Source organism: Lepeophtheirus salmonis, chromosome 2 (genome assembly GCF_016086655.4).
Source record: "Lepeophtheirus salmonis chromosome 2, UVic_Lsal_1.4, whole genome shotgun sequence".
Lineage (NCBI taxonomy): Eukaryota > Metazoa > Arthropoda > Copepoda > Siphonostomatoida > Caligidae > Lepeophtheirus > Lepeophtheirus salmonis.
Window position 1 is genome coordinate 19,364,694 of NC_052132.2, and position 24,082 is coordinate 19,388,775.

Consider the following 24,082-nt stretch of genomic DNA (forward strand, 5'->3'; position numbering starts at 1 on the left):
TTCTCAAAACATATACATTAAAAAAGACTGTATTTTTCTCCAACATTTTTTTTAAAGATAAGATCACCCTACTTATTTATACAAAGATCATCTATTTATAAGGTATTGAAATATTACTGTTTCTATCTTGATGCATCAAAATAATACAATAATTAACATAAAACACAAATTTGTTGATTTTTTCAAAAAAAAAAAAGAGAAAACTTAAACCATTTGGTTATTATTATAAGTTAGAAAATTAATCTTAAGCTTATGTTCAGGAATATCAATTTCTTACTATACCTCATAACAATTGAAAAATAAATACACAATCCACTAATTGTGTATTTATAAAGTTTCAACTGAATTTGGGAATTTTCAAAGTACATAGAATCATCCAGAAATAGGTGCAACAAAAATTTTCGACCCATTCTTTTATGTATAAAGTAAAAGAGAGAGAGAACTCCTTTATATATAATTATATTAAAACAAGAAACTTAATTATTGATAAGCCATATTTTGCATTTTGTGTATTAATATTAATACTTTTTGTTTGCTAAATCTATTCATAATATTATTAGTTAAAAGTAGAAGTAAGAAATAAATTGAATTATACCCATGTTATATTTAGATGTAAAGTAAAAACAACATTTAATCTTTGTATATTTTAAAAATGAAAAATTGAAATAATCAAATTATTTTTAGAGGTCTTTTTATTCTACCCGTTACTTGCTCTTGAAATCATAATCTGAGTTTTGTATTGGGATTTTCAACACCTCAACAAAAGAAACTTTGTCCTTCACTACAGAGGATGTAAATAATATAGATATCAAGATGATTGTATTGTCAAAAATATGATCTACTTGAAAAGTATTTTTTAACAAATATTTGTTTTTTTGTTTTTCAAACTTATTACGTTCGTTACTTGTAGTATTTAAATACCTAAGCATAGATGTCACATTGGCCAAGAATATAGATTTGTGTTAATAAACTATACTGCAATTTCAAAAATAATGTTTCTAGTGTCTCTTTAAAATTAAAAGCTCACTAAACTTAGAAAAGTCTTTGAATATTAGAACAAAGGTGTACTACAATATATTTACTACACAGTAATTATTAAAACTTAGAAAAGATAAAGTAGGTACGCAACAATTAGATTCAATTTAAGACAAAGTCAAATATAAAATATGTCGTCCTAATAATCTAAATTAATACTTGCAAAAAGGATTCATTTCAGAAGAAATTGTAAATCAAGATATTTACATGGGTGAACTATATCTGTTTTCTATTTTCGGATTAAAATATGTTTTTTAAGATTGTTGTACCCAAAAGTATTTAATATTTCGATACTTTTTGATTTAATAAATATATATTATTTTTAAAAAGAAAGTTTTTAACTTATACTTTTATAGAAAAAAATCAAAACATGATGAAACAATTCATAACTTTGTAATTAAAAATAAATTTGATAATTATTATACAGTTTAATGATATTTAATTTATTTTTCTTATTTTTTTGTTCTATTTCGTTGCATTTTTTTATATCATCATTCAAAATACATTATCATTAGGGGTGTATCGATACATAGGAATCGGCAATAATGAGTCTTTTGAAGTATCGGAATCGGTTATTGGAATCGTCTACACCACTACCTATGCATAATAATATTTTTGGATCATATGACTTATTTGAGCTCATTTTCAGACACAAAATCACGGTTACAAATCAATAAAATAGCTAGATAAGCCGATGCAAAAAAAAAAAGTGAAAAATACATGAATAAATGATACAAATTTGCTGGTTTGTACAGAAAATTTAAATGAAAGAAATACTTTTAAAATAATAACATATTTAGTGCCCAATACATTAGAATTATATGATGAGTCGTTTAAGAAGTCCGTAACTCTAAAAGTTGAGTTTAGGGGTTTACTCTGAAACCATTAGGTAACTTTTTCACAAAATATTTTGCTTATGTTTTTCAATAATATTGTTTAAGGTAGGTTGATTTATGTCATTTATAAAAGATTGTTCTATGGGACAGACATTGCGTCCAATTTGAACAAGTCTTTAAAATTTAGGACGGTATGTCAAATGATAAAACATTGTGACTGATAAATTCCTAACAAATAATTTGGGATACTGAAATAAATAACACTCTGTCTAAATTTCAAAATTAATTATGACATAAATTTTATAATCATTACAATTTTTTTTTTTTTGCAACTTCATATTTTATTTTTGTGAAGGTTTTTCAAATATTTATACTTAAGACAATAAATTGTTCCTTGTTTACTTAATTTCACGGATAAAAAATATTTGAACATATATGAATTTCTGTAACTAAATGGTTGTGATTAAATAAATGATCAACATTATTGTTATTATTAAACAAACACTCGTTAAATAACCTAAAAAACTAAGATTAAAGTGTCAAAGTATTGTTTCAATGTGTTTATTTCGTTAGACATAATGCTTATTGGGAGATTATATCATTAAAATGTTTATTGAAACAATAAAATAAATTTGTCAAAATAAATTCACTTTTAATTTATACTTATTTTTTAGATTAATTATTATGTGGAAGCCATAATTGAATTGCAATGTAATGAATATTGTTATATTTCCTTACTTTGCTTTATAAATACTTCTTAAGAAGTTCACATTAATCAGTTTTGTTGCATTCTTTTAAATATTATATAGCTACCATTACTAAAAAAAAAGTAGCTGTTTTATTAATTATAGTTAGGCGACTTAGAATGGACTACATATACATTAAATCTTTCAGGGATGATCTTAAATATCATACCTTATAAATGAATAATAAAAATTTAAAATAATTGTCAAAAATGATTATCCATTTCTAATTTGTGCTACTGTAAACAAAGACAGAATATAATTAGAACAAAAAAGGGATTCATAAATCATTCATCGAATCATCCTTGACGGTAATTTTGCCTTGAGATTTTTTTCCTCTTGAAGATTTTACCGCATGCTATATTTTCATAGTTTTTAATTTTTATATTTAAGTTGGAACTTTTTCTTAAGTTTTTACAATTGGATCTCAGCTATTGATCTAAAGAAGAAGAAAAATGAAAAATAGTGAGAAAATAAAATAGGGATTATTTTTATTTGGCCAAATTTTATATATTTAAGTTATTTAAACACGTCTTGACTCATAATTTACAGGATGGTCCAAGAGTGATAACCTCTATGATATGGATCCTAATATTTTGGCGAGAAAGTATCCTATCTGGGGGTTGATTGGTTGTAACACAATCTAGTTTGAATCCTTTTTTTCGGCTATAAAAGGAATGCGATTATAGTTATTTTTATTAGTTGATAACATTATCAAAAAAAAAGCAGTAGAAAATCTATATAGTACTTGTGAACCACAACACAATTTTTATTTTGGATTTTGGGACCCTCAATTAGTCTCTGTTCTGTAAAATATAATATTTATAATATTTGAAGACTATAAATATTTACGACAGGAAAGAAATTGAAGCTTAAGGTGAGCTAGCAATACAGAAAACGTATAGAAAGTTAATATGTATAAAAAATTACAGTAACATCCAACAAACTTCTCAAAGACATGGTTTAGCCGCGTGTTAAATCTCATACAAGTGAAGTAGTTAATATATGAGACGGATATATCGAATAAATCATAAAATTTTGATTAAAGTTCAATAATAAATTTTCTGAAATATTTACTTTCAGTGTTTTACTCCACAATCAAAATATCGCTGAATTTATGAAAAATTATAGATTTAAACCTGATGATCAACCCTGTATATATTTTTTGTCCGAGATATAAAAGATTTTATCTCAATTTGTGTTCAACTGTATTTAAATTATATCCCCTTCAAAATGCACTTTTGTCGAATTTTCCTTGTAAAAGTATTTTTATATTTTGCGTTCAAATATGACAACAATATTAAAATAATATTTTAAATAAACCGTATTATAAACTTATTATTCGAGGACTTCTTAAGAATACAAGTAAATATGAAATATTTCTTTCTTTTTTTACAATAGAGCAGGATAAATAAATTCGTTAGTTTTATCAAAAGTACGATGTATTTAAAATATTTTTTTCAAACTTAACTTAGATTTATATGACTCCAAGATAAAATTACAGTGAAATTTTTCATCTGAATCTTTTGTCCCCAGTTGTCTATTTTTTTTTTTTTTTTGCTAAATAGTACTTGTGCAGGTAGGTGCAGAGTAAGGACATTAAAACTTATTTGATTTTATTATTAATAAAACAGTTTAAAATGATATATGGTGAAAAACTATTTTTATTAAAATAATTATTACAACAAAGTTTATATTTATTATCTACTGTTTTCTGAAAAGTATCCCACAAAAAGAAAACCTATAATTTGAAATTAAATTGTCACATAAGGGCAATTTTTTATAATGTTTCATATATTATTCTACAAGTTCAAAAGATTCCAAAACTTCAATAATGGAACAACAGTGAAATGAAACCTCTTTTTGAAGACTACTGTTATAAAAAATTAACATACATCTTTTTTAAGCAATTTTAATTTCGAACTCACTTACAAAATTATTTTGAAATCTAAGAAATGGTTTAATCAACATTTTACTTATATTTTAACAAATAATAGTTATTACACAAAATAACTAAGGTGGAATATTACCTTCCTTCAAAAGAACGATCTTTCAGTCTATTTTGACTAATAGTGTTGAAATAAATTGTAAAAAAGTATGTAGCTCTAAAAAAAATCGTCTTTACGTATTCTTCACATCTTTTGAACGTTTATAAGTTTGTTTTTGACATCAAAAACTAGCAAACAGATCTGTCTAAAACTTTGCAAATAGACGTATAGAATAGTCAAGCATGTTCCTACGTTATTTATTTGGAACTCCGGAGTCATTAAGACCATGTTTTTGATCTTAATGAAATCTCCTTTTCCATTTTTCATTGGGGTATTTTTATACATCCCTTCAACGTTTGAGATCAATAAAATTCCTGCAAAATGTCAAAAGAATGAATTACAATATGTCAGAGTACATGATTGAAATAGCACAGATAGAGGTAGGTCATTTTTTTTTCTTTTTTGTCCACTGATAAAAGTATACAATATTTTATAGCAATTATAAGAAGTATTGCTCACTAACATTATTTAGAGGTAAAATTTATTGAATTCTTCTTTGTATAATCAAATATTATTAATTTTGTTGGATGAAAATGGACTGGAAATATTTCAAACAAGTTACACTATCTGTCAATATTTTATTGGGGACCTTTTATTGGGGACAAAAAGTTTCAAGAATTAAATTTTTTAAGATTAACAACATATTTTTCATTTCTTGAGTTTGGCTAGCTTTCTCTCACTTTATCAATCAGTGCCCCAAAATTATAACATTTGAATGACATTCAGATGTGGTCATTGGCACTTCAACTTTAGGCAAAAATTGTGATGTATTAACACGTGCTGACGTTTTTATTTTAACTATTAAAAATTTTAAACACCAATTAAAAGTAGACTAAATGTAAATTTTACCACTAACAAAAAAAGAAGAGTACACTAAATAATGATTTTGACAGATTTCTAATTTATTTTAAAAAGATTTTAATATTGTAACAGAAAAAAAACTAAAACAAAAAAAATTAATGATATTGAACTCAACGAAATATAATGAGGAAAACAAGTAAAAATAAAATATTGATATTTAAGAGTCACTCATACAATTTAAGTTGGGTTTTAAAATTTGCCAATAATTCCCATCATTACTCAGAGTTATTAGACGTCGACGAACAAACACACTTTCTTTTTCATATTTTAGAAGATAACTCCTCAACAAATCAACTTGTTTACTCTACATTTTCATGAGCATTTTTAAAGGTGTTATCTCAATACCAAGATACTCCCTCCTCAGAAATGAAATAATATTGATATTGAGAAAATACATTGCATTCTTTTGATTGCCAAACTCAATAAAAATCGCACCCTAAAAAAAGCATAAGATTTAAAACGCAATATATATATGTACTACACTAATTTGATGAGGCACTGAGCTTTAGCTACACACAATTGTTGCTTAACTTTATCTTTAAAAAAAAATCCATATTTTTTGTCAGTACTCCCCTTTTCTTTTCTTTATTTATATGACGCGCTTAGACATAGTTGTTGTCATAAATGAACCCTCCATAGACAATCAAACAAACAGACAAACTATTAAGATATAAATAGACAAAAAATATATACACTACAATTATAAAACACCTCTCAAACAATACTGGAAATTTCCAGTCCTTTTTTCATCCAACAAAATTAATGATATTTGATTATACAAAGAAGAATTCATTAAATTTTACCTCTAAATAAGGTCAGTGAGCAAATTGTCACAATTAAAACAATTTTTTTTTGTTTTAAATACAGACATGTCATGTACAAATATACTAGTGATACTATGTTCCCATAAGCTCTTTACTATCAAATTTGGGAGACGGAAAATGTAATACTGCTATGGGAATGAGAGCCTTTCACATTTAAATTTTATTTATGCATTGATATTATTATTATAATATTATAAATATTTTATAATTTATGCATTTGTGAAAATAGTATTACAAATTTTGATGGGAATTATTTTTCATTTTAAATAAGATCTGTGATTGATTGCATAAAACATACATGTATTGATTGGAATTCTTTAATTCTCGAGGAAGATTTTCTCACTACAATGATTTAACAAAGAATTGATATAATTTAAACTTACAATAACAATAATACCAACCGGTTTACCTCTCCTAATATTTATGTTTCTACAAAAGTCATATCGCTTCACGTAACCAACTTCTAGATTAGTGTTTGTTAAGACTTTGTTTAGTTTGGGACTTCTAAGGAGGGGGGGGATACCGAATCCTCACATAAAAGTACCAGACTCAATTTTGTATGTATGTTGCATTTGTTCTGTAACAATCTGTCCACAAACCCTCGGTATATAGTGTCCCAAGTATTTATTTTGAGATTTCCATGTCTTCCCTCTATCAGTTTAAACTGACTCCCTTTTATCAGTCCTATACGTATTATTTTAAATATATGATTTCAAATATTAGATTGATATTTGTGATATTTTATTGCCAATAAATGAGTTTTTGATCTAAAAAGTATAATATCGTGTAAATGATAATTATAAATATTTATTAAAAAAAAATTGTTTATAAAAAATTTCAATTGACTTTATAAATATGACAAATGTTAATTTGTAATTTAAAAAATCATAAAAATTATTGATTATAATCTATATAGTCTCTTAAAAAAAGAAGTTATCTAAATACAAACAGTATATGCTCCGAAAATTGATGTTTTCTAGTGTCAGTTTAAGTTGAAGCTGGTAACAGGAAGGTACAGGGTTTACTTCATAATTGAATTTTTATGTATATGTTCATGGTGAAGTTTTAGGAGGTCAAAAGTATTAGAAAAGTACTTTGTGGTCATAATAATAGGATGCATTTAATCTCTTTCTTATTTTTTTTATGAAATTGATTCTCTTTCATTTTTAAAATGTCTCAATTACTTATGAGTATATTACAAAATTTGTTAAATCAATATTTTCTTATTATTATGGACTCTTTGGAAAAAAAAAAGAAGACTAAATTTGTCTGAGGTTCTTGAATATTATGATCAACTTGACGAATTTGATCTGTATATTGAACATGGAAGGGTGAGTCAGATCTTCATCTAACCACCAATAATAGTAACAGTGATATTGATTCTGGTGACGAGTAGGATCCAAACTTAAATAATAAGGAAGTAATCAAATTTTGACAAAAGCGTCTCTCTTGGTAAGAGTTATAAGGGAACCATTTTTGATAACCAAGAGCAAGATGAGGAGAACTTAAGTAATGATGATTTTCTCATAAAATGAAAAGATTATCCTAAAAAGCCAAATATAAACATGAACCAAAGGTAAAAAAGAAGAAAGCAGATAAAGGAGTTGAGGTAAATGAGTGGCAGCATCGTTACATACAAAATGAGATAATTTTAAACTCATAGCCCCATCCTGTTCCTTCTAGAATTGCTCATGATTCTCCAATTATATTATTTTAATTGTTCATAATATAGTGGAGTATATTTGCAAGGAATCGAATAAGTACGTTGCTCAATAAGGAAATCCCAATTTTCGATTTGAGCCTGATGATATGAAATCATTTATTGCCGTATTGCTTCTGAGCGGTTATGATCCATGCTCCAGACAATCTATGTATTGGGAAATCTGGTCTGATGTGAGATATTCAATTGTAACTTATAATTATACGAAATATAATTTCAATGAAATAATGAAGTTTTTCCATCTAGCAAATAATGACTAACTGGACCCTGCCGAAAAATTTGCAAAAGCAAATAAAACTTATGTTTTCCATTTCTCAGGAAACCAATCTTCAAATTTAAGAAATCTGGAAAAAGAGAAACGGAGTCCAACAAATTTGGAAGGTTCAATCGTCAAAGAACTCGACGTTTTGGCAAATTTATCCAACACTGATTGTTAAATCGGAATTTAGGTGTTTCTAATAAAAAAAATGGGTCATTGTGGTATTGTTGTTTTATCTTTTATCCTTGTCATATATGTGAAGGGATTGTATTATATTAAGTGAGAATGTGTTTTTTTTGTCAGAATAATAAATAAAGGTATACTTATTTGGATCTAAAATAAAAGAAAAAATAATAATAGTATTAATCCTTTTGGGTTTCCCTCAAATTGCACTAGTAAGTAGGGAAAATTGTTTTTTACAATAAAAGAATAAAAAATTGATGGATTTTATTTAGACGGCCATAAAATAAGGGTACATTAAAAGTTTTTTTTTTAAATCAAATCTATATCTACGAGTTAAATTTTTGGGTAACTCCTATGAAAACAAAGGGTATATTTGAGTCAAGTATATATATTTATATATTAAATGTGAATATCTGTGTGTGTTTTTTGTCATTCAATCATAGCCAAACCAAATGTATGGATTTTTCTGAAATTTTTCATATAGGTTCTGAAAGCTCCAGAAACGGATTTGGTAACATTTTTTTTTGTTTTTATGTCGACTCATCACATCTGTAGACAACTTCTTCTCAAATGTGTAAATATCGATGTGCATTGTAATGGAATGTATGAATATATTTCACTGTGAAAGGCATAATAATGTACATATATTCTGATGGATCCTGCTTTTTGGTGGTAATAACTAAGTAACTAAAGTACATATATTTATGTTGACCATAATTATATTTATTTTCATTCTTGGCTCTGGAGGATTACTTCTTGAGAAAAGCTTATTCTTAATCCATCCTTTTCTTTTCCTTTATTATAGGATGTGTATAGTAGTAGCTATTGCTCACGAGGATTTATCCATTGTGAACAATGATGATATTAGGGTTAGCACAAAAATAATCTTAATATATGTACACTTATACTTAGCTATACTGGAGTGTTTAAGCACTCAACCATTAAAATTGATATTAAAGCTCTATCAAATATTACTTACTCTAATTAGTTGTAAAATATGACACAAAGTAATAGCATCAAGAAAAAAGTAATTGAATGCTTTTTTACCATTATACTCTGTTATTCATAATCTTAAATAGTAGTTCTAAAAAAGGATATCACATCTTGTATACAAAAGAAACTCTAACGACAAACAAAATAAATGAAGGGAAAAAAAAGAGATAAATTTGAATTCATATACCAGGCCAACCAACCATTATTATTCACTCCTCTCCATCATGCAAATTTTGAGAGGTTAAGAGTAATTTTTTTTACAACTGTCGATTGCTAGGATAAACATAGTCGTAGTCGAAACCATGTTTACACAGTACGAGAAGAGTATTGGGATCGCTACGCTCCTTTCCATGGAATTTCCAAGAAGGTTATCTGGGAGAAAACTGGGGCATCGAGGAAGACAATTGACAATGTTTTCATGCAGTCGGGGAGGACCTCAGACACTCTCCTTGAGTAGGCAAGTAAATCCTCCATGTTTGTCAACTCTCTGAAGTTGGCTTTCTAAGAAGAAACAGAATTTATCTTTTGCTATCATGTCCAGGAAGATAAACAAGTCCCCATATGCGGTGTTCAGACTTTTACTATTGAACCTGTCTTCAACAGTTAGAAGGATCGAGTAGTGATATTTGGAGATGTAACAGAGGAGCACCGAAGTGTCTCCTCCACCAAACACCTTGATTCAGTAATGATGTTATGTACGGTTGCATTCAACGGGAAGATCATTAATCACATGCGATTCCCTTTAGGATACGAGCCAAAAACTGATGAGTACATCAAAACTATGAACACCAAAGTTATCCAATAGATCAAATCCATTCTTAGCAATTCTCCCTGGGCATTCTAGCAAGATGCCCACACTGCAAAGATAACCCAAGAGTGGGTTCAGGTCAACATGCACTTTTTGGGGAAAGGACTTCTAGATGCTGCAGAGGTTAAACCTCAACCCCCTAGACATCTAGGCACACATGGAGTACAAGGCCTGCAAGAGACGCCAAAAATATGGTGAAGACCTCCACCAACAAGGATTGGGCCTTCTTTGAGCTCCAAGTATATCTAGAGTGTCTGCAACAGCCTCCGCCACTATCTAGCACTCACCATCAATTCTGAGGGTGGATACTTTAACTAAAACATGTTCTATGGGTTTCAATTAATATATAATAGTTAAAAAACTTATTTTTTAATTTACCCAGGATTTTGCAATGAACTTCAATACTTTGTGCGTTAAAATGGGGAAATAATAACAGTTGACCCGGTAGGTTTAAAGTTTTCTAAGTGCCCTATGTTCCTGTTTTGACTTGCGTCATTGTTAGAGATGATATTTTTTTTAGATAAAAATAACACTTTTATTATATTTTGTAGACTATGTATTATATTTAAATTAATATATTATAAGATTTGTCTTTACCAAAAAATTAAAAAAATTACCAGTACTTTAATCATAATTCCAGAACCTGTTAATAGCTCAGAAACTAAAAATTTAACATTTCAAAAAAAATTGAAACATGAGGTATGTGAAAAAGTAAGAAATTGCACTATTGTTGATGAAAAAATATGATACACAATTGTATTTTATCGCTTCCAGCACTAATATAATTATTGATTTAGTATACTCTCGAGGGAAAAATATAGAACGATTAAATGGGCACTTGGTAGAGGGCAAAACCTCCCCATAAATTAAATTATTTCCTCCCGAGCTCATTGTCCATTGGGCTACATCGTTCAAATATGAATATTAATTGAATATATATTATAATATTTTTTTCTTTTGTTATTAATCAAATTTTTTTTTTGTCTCTTAAAGGTCTTATATGGAAAGATATATAGAAAACCTTCAATTCAATAAAGTTTTTGTCTCTTTTGAAACCATTATTTGTTTTTTATTTTTATCTAGAATTATATATATATATACTTTAGAAGATAAAAAGAATTTGCTGATATAAGTATAATCTAAACGCATTATAATAATCAGGTATAGCTTTTTATCTGCTCATAATTTTTTTTTCTGATTGTCATATTACAAAGTTTTGCTGTATAATCTTTGATTAAAATATTTACTTTAATTTATACAATGGCTTTCAAAATACCTACTTTTTTTATCATACCAAAAAATTGTTAATGATATGAAAAACAATAATGAAACGCCTTATATTTATGCTAGACCATATACATGAATGCAATATATATATTATATTTTTTTATTTAATGAAATGTAAATACTCAAACTGAGACCAATTTGCATATGTGATGTATCAAAAATAAATAAGCTCAAATTGTTTTTTAGAAAATTCATCAGTAAGCTAAAATGATAGAGTAATTTAATTAGTGATTTTTTTGGGATTCGTTGAGGGGATATTCTATAAACAATTTTAAGCATAGATATTGATTTAAAAATTGACTTTTAAGACCTTAAATTTTAAATAAGGATATTTATGAAAAAGCTCAAATCCTTGTTTGTCTTACACCAACTAATCATTGTTTCCTGATATAAGGATATATTACGGCCTAAGTAGTTTTCTTATTTTTTTATCAGTCAAGTTTTATTTTTTTAAATATTTGTGTTTAAATGTGTGGAAACTTTATTTTAATTTTAAATATATTCATTCATTCTAAACAATACATTTATCAAACAACTGAAACATTATTCGCATCTTATGGTTTTAAAAACATAAAAAAACAAAGAAGAATTGATAATTTCATGTTCATTTGTTTTTTAGTGCCAATATATATCAATTGTAAATATATCATGTTCTCCATTTTTAAATCTGAAAAAAAAAACAAAAAAACATTTTAATCAAAAAAATTAATAAGATACAAAGTTGAAAATTTTTAATTAAAATTAGTTCAACGACACAAGGATAAAAAAAAACTGGCAAATCCAGAGATCTGATAAGTAAATCATATGAATCGATAAAGAGAAGATCTTGAGTTAGTTCTGATAAACAATTATTTGTATAAATTCTCAAACATTGTGTTTCTAATATATACCTCTACCATTTCTGACGTGTATCAGTTAATGGATTTTTCCAAATGTCATTTTGATCTGCATGTTCCATGCCATTGCTAATACCAAGCCGTTCAAACCTTCGCCTTGTGATAGATGAAAGGTCCTTCTCTTCGCAACAAAATACTAACACTCAAAGCTTGCTTAATCATTTGTTCATATAGAAACTAAATTAAAAATAATACTTTAAAATTAATATCCCCTAATACAATCTTATTATTCATAACAAAAATTAAGTAAACGGTTATTGAAAAAGACAAACATTTAAAAATACAACAATGTAATACAATCAAAAACAAAATAGCATAAAATATGATTAACTATACCTATAGCAAGCCTATCCTAACAAATAATATTTTATTTCGTCTAAAAATTCGAGGATCCTTTCATTTAAGATAAATTAGCAACAAAGAGAATTTTTTTCTCCAATTTTTTTATACCATCCTTCTTTTATATGACACATATGCGACTTATGTTTGACAACCCTCAAAGAGGTCAATAAATATAAAAATGACAAGGAATGTTTAGATATAATATCAAACAATGAAAAATTACCTAAATGTAAAATCATTTAAATATTCATATGGACAATTGCAAAAATTGTCCATATTTGTAAATTACGCATTAATTCAATCTATAGCTATTTTTGTGCATATAATGAAAATATAGAACAAAATATTCATATACTTACTTTTAGCAAAAAAGAAATATATTAATAAATTTTTAAGGGTAATTTTTATTTTATATATCTGATTTTTTTTTTTTTTGATATATTTTTTATATTTATTTCTTTGATTTAGCTAACAAAAAAATATCTAAAATGAACACACAGTCTACGTAGTAATGTAGTTATTTGGCCTTGCATTAAATTTGTATGTCCCTAAATATGTTTACAAAGATAAATACATTAAATGACCTTTAAGAAACAAAATTTCGGTTTTAGTGGCCGTCATCAATTATTATATCTATAGGAGTTAATAGCTTTATAAATGTACAGAAATGTTTTTGTTACCAAAATATCTTAAATAACACTTTAAATTTTATTTAAAGTGCTCTTTTTCTGTAAATGTAATTGTATGTCTTTTCCATAGAACAAACTATAATTTTATCATTATCTTCAAAAATTTGGAATGGATTAGGCTTTAAATGAGAAGTTTATTTTTTTTCCTTTTGGTAATTAAAAGATGATTTTTTTAATTATGGAAACTCGTACCTACAAAGTATATTAAACATTTGTTTCTTTTATTAAGATTGTTCAAGGCAAAAATAACACTAAATTGTTTATTTGTTGGGAAAAAAATATTTTTTCTAAAAAACACTTTGAAGGCAAAAAAAAAAAAAAAAAAAAAAAAGTTTTGGGTCATACAGATAATTTACATAGTTAATTGAATAAAAAGAATCAGAAGCTGACAATCTTAATCAAGGAACAATAAATTGAGATTCTGTCACAGTGTAATAATTCATAAGTTAAACGAAAAAAAAACAACTTGATTGTGATTTCTAATAATGAAATAAAGTAAGTGAGATCCAGAGTTATCCTTTAAAATTTTATTTGTATGTACATATATAAATATGTCTATTGCATATTATTAATTTAAAAAAACATTAAAGTTATTTCAAAAACTCTTTACAGAAAATAAAAACCCATAACAACTCACTTATGAAATTTATGTTCAATATTAATTAATAAATATGAAAGATCTTTTTTGTAAGCCTATCAAAAATATTGATATAATAGTTAAAACCCCTTAATATTATGAAATATTCAACATTTTTACTCTAATCTGATAATAACTTTTGAGTATACATCAATCATTTTTGAAAATGCAACTTCACAAACGGGTCATTAAGGATGCTATTCTTTAATAGAAAGAAAGCTTAAGCAAAAAAAAAAATATGATAAATTTATTTAAGTTTTATACCTTACTCTTGCTCAAGATTATTTATAGTTACATATTAACGCTAAGCATTTATAAATCGTTAAAGCAAAGTAGAAAAATGCACCTGTCAGCTTGAGAAGATATATAGCCGTGATGTAATAAAGGATGTAGCTTTTGTGACTTCACAAATGGCGTTACTATTTCCCTTTTTGTCATTTTTTCTTATGCCGCTTGCTACTTTTTCTTTTTTACACAGAATTCACTGTGTAAATTCTGCTTAAAAAGGTGAATTCATTGAGGCTGTGTAGTTAGTTATAGAATTACATAAAACACTCCTAGCGGAAGAAAAAAAAGTGTCACTTCAACCACTATCCTGTACCAATATTGATCAAGTATTCTTCGTTTTGCTACTTTGTTTTAAAGCTTTATATATCTATTATGGATAATTATTTATTTAAAGTAAATATACAAATTAATTCATTTAAGAATTGCTTACATTGATTAAAAGGAGTAAAATCCAATTTTTGTGTTCTTTGAATTTATTTATTTATATTTCAATCAAATAGGGGCTAAGGGTGACTAAAAATGTACGTTAAAAGTAAAAATAGTAAATTTAAAGAGAAATTCTTATACTTATAATGAAAATAGTAAATCAAAAAAATTACAAAATCTAAAAGAAAAAGCTTTTATATCCAATAAAATAAAGCTATACACATAGTAAAATACAAGTAAAAACACTAAAGGAAATGCAAGTTCAATTATTAAAATTTCTGGGAGGTATTGAGGGAATATAATTATTCCATCACAACAGAGAGAAAATAACAATTATGATAAAATTATATAACAAAGGCTGTGCTAAGATAAATGCTATTGATTGCATGAGATAATTCTAGGAGATTAAGTTGGTTTTCTAAGGATTATTAACAAACTCCAGTTTAAAAGTACAAAATGCACTGTCATTTATTATTTTATATATTGTTATATAATAATCTTCAAGGACGACCAGGCAATCTGCAAGGAATGTAGTAAAAAAAAAGAAGACAATAACACATAATTTCAAGACTTGAAGCGCCCTGAAGTATATAATACAAGAAATTAGTCAGAGTGTGGAGTCCAAATTGGGTAGGAAGCCATCGAACTACAAACTCCTGTATGTTTTTGGGGGAGCCAGTGATTTCGAGCGAGTGGCCTCAAAAGTTGTAATCAAATTACAGTGTTTGTTGCACAGTACCATAATGTTTTTCCCACAAGTCGTTTAGCTTTGCCTGCATTAAATGAGTTCAAATGGACAAGGTTGGTCGAGGGGAGATAAGATTGATGGGAAGGGGGGAGAGAAAAATTAAGAAACTTTGAGGAGCTCTTTTTTTGTCGGTGTGAGAGGGGGTGCCGTCCTGAGTCCAGCCTTGAAAAATAACAGAGGCATCTACTTTGCATCAGAGGCCTCAACGCTGAGGACCGTTGTTTGAATAATATATTAGGTGTGGTAATCCCCTTGGGCTTCTAATTTTGTTTCTGCAAGCCAGTGGTCCTTCCGGTAGTAGTGGAATTGATCAACTATGAAATGTTTGTTGTCTGACAACATTTTCACAATTTTACCATTTTCCTTGGTCCATGTGAGGATTTTTTTTTTTGCACCTTTCTTCCATGCTTCCATGCTTTCTGTCAGAAGGTAGTGTTGGGTCCTTGTGAAACTCTAATCCGAAGTTGTGCTTTACAGGTCTCTTGAGGGTCCTATGAGCCACAAAGAAGTTGTTGGCGAGTTGATTCATCGACTTAGTAGTATCCTTCTTTATATTCTTCTCCAAACTTAACCAAAACTGTATATCCTTCTGGAAATGATGTCCTCAATTTTTTTTACCTTAGTCAACTTAAAAACTAGGAACTTATAACCAATAAGTCATGTCCCCTATCCAATTTCAGTTCAATTTCTGCATCTAGGAGAACTGAGATGCGCTGCTTTTTGCTTGTTTCTCGCTCAAGATGATGAAATGACTAAATGATTAGTATAGTTTGTTTATATAAAAAGTACGGCAGAAACAAAATATCAAAGAACAATCACTAAACCTATCCATAATAATGAAAAAATAAATATTAATCTACAGTCCACGTTTTGCTACCCTAACCCTTTATATATATTTAGAAAGCATGTATTGATCATTAAAAATCGAATTGCTACTAGGTCAACACAAATATATAGAATCATTATTTTATTACTTTCCATATTACTTACGGAAGAAGTCGAGTAAAAATAAGTAAATGATTTTCCATTTCTGTGTGTACATAAAAAAATCAATTTCATAAGCAAATACTGTAGTAAAGAGCTATATTTAAATTAATCATATTTAATCAAATATTGTCTTTACACATGTGCCGATATATATATATACCTATATAATTAATTATACTTATTTTCACAATGTGTGAAAAACCGTTAGAATGAAGACAGTTAACTAGATCTTTTTATCACTCGTTAGGTTAAAACGACTATAAAAAAGAAATATCTTGTTTGGTCCACCTGATGAAAAAAAAAAAAAAAAAAAAAAGGTTACAATTTGATGAAATACACTTGAATTTATTATAAGCAAAACAACTTATTGGGGAAAGTTAGACTTATTTAAATATAAGAGGATGAATTTAAGACGTACTTACTGGTATATATCTATAATGACGTCTATTATCAAGCACTTTTCTATGGGACAGCTTCTGCGTTCAATTTGGGACTGGGTCTCAAAATTTTGGAACTGATACATTCCTAACACCTATGTATCAATTTCATGAATAGAGGAGAAGATAAACCGGTTGAAAAGGAAGAAGATTGAATCACCTAGTAACAATTTGAAATACATTAAATTTCTTTGAAAGAATACTGAATAATTTAAATTTAATTATTGTGTCCAACTGAAGTGAGGCAAGAAGACACTATTTCCCGGAACATATTAGTAATTATAAAATTGACTTTAATAAAAGTAAAACATCTGCTTAGATAATTTTTATATGTAGTTATGTAAATCGTGTGTATTTTGTAGCTGGCCTGTTTTTTTAATAATTGGAAATCTGAAGCATGAATTTTCTTTCGCTCAGATGTTGTTATTATTAAAAACCCTGAGAAATTAACTTATTTTCCAACTTCATTCATTTATATTCAAAACCTAATTGAACACTTGTGATTGCTCATAAAAGACGTAGAGTAACCACGATTAATTGTTGCAGAGTTATAATTGTAAGCCTTTATTGTACTCCAAGTAGAATTGAAGATCGACCTCAGAGTAGTTTTTGCCAATGTCTTTGTTTATTCCCTTCTCCCTGTCATCGCTCGTCACAGCTGATTGTAGCAGATCTAAGGAAATATCATGGTAGCTAAGCTGGTCTCCTCCCCAAAATATTTGTCATTTTGTTGATTTTCGTTCTTTTACCATGCAAAAAATACCCACAATTTTCATCAGAAACTTCATGCATCGAATGAAACACAATTTGAAGATATACACGACTAGCAAGGGTGGTTTTGAACAAAATCCTTGATCATCCATTTTCGAGGAGCACAATAGTTTTAAAAGATGAGTTGTAAATATCCATAATCCAAGTAATACGGCTCTCAATGCCACCGTCAGCCAACACTGATACGCCATGACAGAGGAATACATTTGCAGAACGCCAGCTCCTGGACGCCATCATTACCAACAAAGGAGACTACATTAGTGTTTAAGAGAGCTCAGACAGACATCTATTTGTTGTATTGATTTATTTGAAATTATATTCTTAATTAATAAATTATTTCTTGTTGAGTTTTAAAATCAAAGTGTTCAGATTTAAATGAACCACTTGATATTTATCAATATCGAATGAATAAATATAAGCTCTTGGAGAAAAACCTAATATAATTATCGAATGAATACTTCAAACATTCACTTTGAGTATCATGTTTTGAATAGAGTGCGAATTGGGAGGTGCTCACAGTTTATACATATAATCTAACATGTTAGAATTAATCCTTTTTCTTCTTTAACTAATTATGTAGCATTTATCTTGATAAATTAATTCTAAAATATGCTCAAAAAGTCTTAGACTGATTATCTAAGCAGATTAATTGCATTTTAGTGGGTATATACGCATAAGTTAGAAACGAGAGTAAACCAATTCTATGTAGAAAAACATTTTGCAATCATTATTTAATTGCTTTAATCTATGTATTACTTATGCATAGTTAAATACTTTTGGTTGCCGTAAATGGGAGAGGGGTATACATAGATTAATTTTTGTAATTTATTACATTCCTTCGGACTTTATAACTTTAATAAAGTTAACACGTTCAAAATATGAACGACTTTTGAACATCGACGACTTCATATAAAGAGAGAGCTAGGACCTTACTTTTTCTTATACCGACAAAAGTACTAAATATATTCAAATATTTAAATCTCACATTAATAGATTTTTCCTTCTTTGAATTTAAATAGCATAACTAGACATCGTGCATCAACATCATAACAGTCTTGAACAAAAATCCAAAAAGGAGAAAATCTTAATTTATTTTTTAATTCAAATAACGGATCAACTGTAATTATTTACACATTTTAAAACAAAAGTGTTCTGTCAACAAAGGCCGCGGGTAAAGCCATATAGACTTTCCTCCTTGCATGTTTAGAGCCCTTGACACCTCTTATGGGGATTTTGTCACCTTCTTGACCATGTTAGCAATTGAGAAATTCTTTTTTTATAAAAGGCCGCCTTCAGGTGGTTGACCAACACAGAGGATTTCCTACCTACTCCTGGAGAGCGTATAAGATCTTCCCCGACCTTTGATAGTATGGGCATATTGTAATTCGCCTTTCTTGAGTCCCCAATCTGCAACGACATAGCTTTCTGGGACAATCCTTGCTGAAGAGCGCTGCGATCTCAATCATCTTCTCACATTGTGTGCTCATGATGGGAATAAAAACAAGGTTTTTCTTAGCAATTGAAAACTAATTATGTGTTCTACAACATTGTTCATCGGAAAATTGTAAGAGATGACACTTAACCTCTTAAAATTTGCATAATTGAGATAAGTAAATAATAACGGTAAGCTAAATATAAACATCATTTGTGTTGTTTAGGTCCTTATTTAGGATAGAGGACCGCGGAAAAGACCTGTTCAGTTTCACTTTTCGGCCTTTAATGGAGGTATATCAATTCTTTATGACGTAAATAAGGTTGGTTTTTTTAAACTACATTTTTTTAAGGATATGTACAGTACAGTGTTCTTAATACAGATCTAATATATCTTATTTAGGTATTATATATCATCGATAGTTTTATGAAAATTTCGATGTACCGATAGTTAAGTTGCAGTAAAAAAGACTAACAGTTAGAATGGGATCTAAAACTAGACTGAACCAAATATATAAGTACTAACTCACACAATGCCTAACATTTCATGGACATATTTTAGTTAAATATACACCTTTTACCTTTTAAAAAAAAAATTGAGATACCCAAGCATATAAACTACATTGTTAAGCCTTTTATTTGATGTCTTATAGTTATACCGGTGCCAATACAACCATTTTCAATTAAAATCTATCAATTTATAATTTTGTTAATGTAAATATCCATTTAGGCTAATTTAATGATATTTATGACGTCTTTGAAGAACTAACAAACATTATATGTACAGGGTAGGGCAGTAAAACGTCGCCTATTATAAACGTTTATTTTGTCATTACTATGAAAAAGTTTTGTGATTATTTTTTGATAATTTTTTTTCCATCATCCTTTTAACATAAACAAACTATTCTAATCAATTAGTCATTTTATCTTTTTTTTATTGATAATGATTAAATATATATTACATAAATATACACCGATTCAATATTATTGATAAAATTATGTACTTTCCATAAAAAAAAATCACAGAGTGTGAATCTACATTCTTACATAAATATATTAAAATATATAGTCTGTTCTCGATACATACATAATATGTAAAAAGTACTTCGTTTATTTTTATTTGTGATTGCTAAACGCACGGGTAGTACATGGGATTTCCCACCCTCCCACGCGCTCGTCAAGAGACGAGTAGAATAATATAAAATTATAATAATAATAAAAAAATACCCACAAAAGAGATTAATATATATAAAATCAAATATCTTCCCTCCGTCTTTCCTAGATGAACTGGTTATAGAGCCCTATTGTTTAATAACATTGGATCCATTGTTTTTAAAAGAGTCAAACTTCATTAGTCATTTCATCATCATGAGTGAGCAATAAGTAAAATTGTAGTATATCTCATATCTAATTGATCCTGGAGTTGATGTGATGAAGATTACAGAAAATATTTAGTGAACTAAGAGCCTGGTTTTTAAATTGAGGAAGACCTCTTCAGGATGTCAGGAAGTGGAGGACATAATTTAAAGAGGGATAAGAAGTTCTTGTTAAGTTTGGAGAAGAATATAAAGGAGGATCCCACTATCTTGATGAATCGACTCGCCAACGGCTTTTCTGTGGGTCCTAGGACCTTCAGGAGGGCTTTTAACTTGGGATTAATGTCTTTCACAAGGAAATCACACCACCTTCTGACAAAAGGCATGGAAGCCAGGAACCTCGATAGGTGCACGAAAATCCTTTCATGGATCAAGGCAAATTGGACAATTGTGAAATATATTTTGGACAAACAGTTGATCAATTCCAGTACCGCCAGAACGACTGCTGGCTTGTAGAAACAAAAGAAGAGGTCCAATGGGTTTACCACTACAAATATCCGGCCCAAACAATGACCTTATGACAAAGAAAATGTCTGTTATATTTCATTGCTGGATAGAAAATTGGCAAGGAGGCCTACTATAAGGTGTTTAGGTACACCATCTTGCCATGGCTTAAGACCAACTACCCGGAGGGTAACTAGGGTTGGACTCGAGACGGTGCCCCCTCTCACACGTCCGCCAGGTGACAAAATTGATGGGCAGATAGCATGACTCGATTCTGGTGCAGAGAGATATGCCCTCTTCCTCACTAGATTTGAACCCACTTTATTTTTATATATGGGCACTTGGAGAAGGAAGCAATCAGGATCTCACGCCCAAATGTGGACTCATTGAAGTCCTCCATAGTGGATGCATAGGATGGGAAAGCTTGTCAGAGGAGTTGTTATCAACTCCTGCATAGCCTTCAGGTAACGCGTAAAGGCTATCATTGATAAAATAGTTGTGTGGAAAAAGTTTTAGAAGAACCTTGTCTACATGTTTTGTTAAATAATAAAATAAATCCACACTCAATTTTAAGAAAATTATTTTAGCATGCTATTGTATTGAATGAACACATAATTCAAAATTTAAGTTATACTCATGTGTATATATGATGAACATAATACTTTAAGCAGTAACTACAGTGTACATGACCTATCTCTAACAAAAAACTCCATAATGCAAATATTTACCTTCTCGTCTATGATTTTTTTTTCACAATATATATTTAGATATGAAGTCAACATCAAAAATACTAATAACATATATCTATTATTTATTTCAGGTGAGAGTGAAGTCCTTTTCAAACTCCACGACGATCATCGTATGCACCGACGTAGTTCATGGCCAAAAGCATCTGCATATCATCAAGAGCCATTGGGAAAACCTTATTTTCTCAGTAGACCAACTACATACAAGGCAAAGATTGGTGAAACTGTCACGTTATCATGTAACATTCAGAATTTGGGTTCGTATCTATTTCTACTATATTTAAATTTATCTCGCATCACGGAATTCAATTGGTCTTTTCTGTTGTTCTTGTTATTTTTGCATCAATATATTTTTTAAATTGGAGAAATGGGATTTTTTTAATCCTTATTACCCGTAATTTTCTTAATATTTTTTATGCTCAATGAGGAAAAAACTCTCTTTCTATTAGTAGAGAGAAGAAGAGTCTTTGTGGAAATATAAAAGAGTCGAAACCTGATAATATTAAATAGGTGATTTAAATCCTAATTAAAAAGTTTTTATTTTAAAAAAAAGGTTATTTATATTGGGGAACTTCAATAAATTTATCTGCAGTTGTTTCTTATTTGCTGATCAAATTATTTTCAAAAAATAATAAAATAACTTAATCCGATCAAATCAGATATTGTAAAAAAAAGTTCCATCGGATTGACACATAAACAATTTTGAACAATAATTAAGGCAAGAATAAATTACCAATTTCTTGTTATATTTAACAAATATCAATGCCCCATTATTCACGGACTTATATTTGCTCACTTATTGCCTCTTTGATGGGCTGAGATATCTAAGAATAATTAATATAATCTAAAGCCTTCCTTTGAAATATGATATTTTTTAAGTTCCAATAAAGCCTTTCAAATATAAAAAATAAAATATATTTGATCTGAATTCTATAACCGATCAATAAATAATGCCATTTCTTCGTATAATTTGATAAAATTGATAGTGCAGTATGATAATTAGATTAACAATACAAATGTAATCCAGGGTGTTTTTTGAAATAAACCATTACAGCTTTGTTTTTTTTTGTTGGCAAACCAAAATATGGTATGTAAGTAAGATGTTCCATTTTGTTGTCGTAATTAGCATATCCTATTATTGGGAAAGAATAAATCCACGATACAAATTACATGAATTACAAGTATATAGTATTTTGTTTGATACTGTATTATGATATTGTTTAGACATTTTTATTAAAAGCGTAGATATACATTTATATAAGTGTATGTATGATAACCAAAATTTATTCATAGAAATAATAAAATGGCTAATTTATGTTATGTATACGACGATGGATCCAATAGAAATTGTATTTCTATCCTTTTAGAAACAGAGCATAAGTTTAGAAAAACTGATTACTTCGATTATTTATAAAAATGAATAAACTATGAAAAAGCGCAGACGTATCAAGATAGACAAGGGAATCGACAGCTGACGATGGATTATTTTGGTGTTACCGAGTTAACGCCTTGAAGGAAGGAAGACAAAAAAGGGATTCATCATCCTAGTAGGAAAAAAAAGTAAAGATCATTTCTACTCTATGAGAAAACTTATAAGGAGATTTGTAAATCATATACACTGCTAGTTTGTTAAAAAATAATTCGAAAATTGACATGGTAAACCTGACAATTTGAAGATTATATATGTCATGCCATTTTTACACAAATCAAACTCCAATGACGATCATAACACATATAACTCCTCATTGATATTTTCTGTCATTCATGAGCTCAACTACTTAGATAACCTATAGTAAGATGTTATCTCCTCAAAAATGAAAAAATAATGATAATAGCTTTAGACCAGAGTTGACTCTCGGTGGAGCACAAATCTTCACCGAGAGTCATGTTTCCGAAATTTGATTTTTTGGTTTATGAAGCATCTTTATTAAATCAAAGGACACCAATTTCATCTCTGTACCATAATATGTTCCTCTATTATGGTCGATTATGCATTATTAATTTACTTTTTGTTTAACTTTGACTTCTCAAAATTTAATAACCTCTTACTTATGCCATAATCTTCGTAACAAGTTTGACCAAAATCGATTCTTAACTTATGCCGTAATCTTGCTGACCAACAATGAAAAGGTGGGAAAATATATCTTCGGTTCAACTTCGTTGCGAAATGTAAAAATAGAAACATTACTCAGATTGTCAAAAAAAAAAAAAAAAAAAATCGCAAAAGTTAAGCGTTCATACTTTTTTACCATTCTACTAATTAGTAT

General features: G+C 28.4%; 1 protein-coding gene and 1 long non-coding RNA gene across 5 annotated transcripts in view; one reads left to right on the forward strand and one right to left on the reverse strand.

The window, feature by feature from the left end:
- Positions 1-24,082, forward strand: part of LOC121132376 (lachesin) — a 425,839-nt gene that overhangs the window by 260,623 nt on the left and 141,134 nt on the right. For 3 of the 4 annotated variants that reach the window (XM_071886663.1, XM_071886665.1, XM_071886666.1), the window contains one exon: positions 21,890-22,072. In XM_071886663.1, coding sequence (XP_071742764.1) covers positions 21,890-22,072 — 183 coding nt within the window. Of the gene's footprint in view, positions 1-18,002; positions 21,534-21,889; positions 22,073-24,082 lie in introns of those variants that run through there. The other variant, XM_040727772.2, reaches the window with a different exon arrangement.
- LOC139904772 (uncharacterized) lies at positions 11,972-16,862 on the reverse strand. The gene is made up of 3 exons (XR_011778959.1): positions 16,614-16,862; positions 12,488-12,670; positions 11,972-12,264 (listed from the first exon to the last, which is right to left on the reverse strand). It is a non-coding gene; the product is annotated as an uncharacterized lncRNA (long non-coding RNA).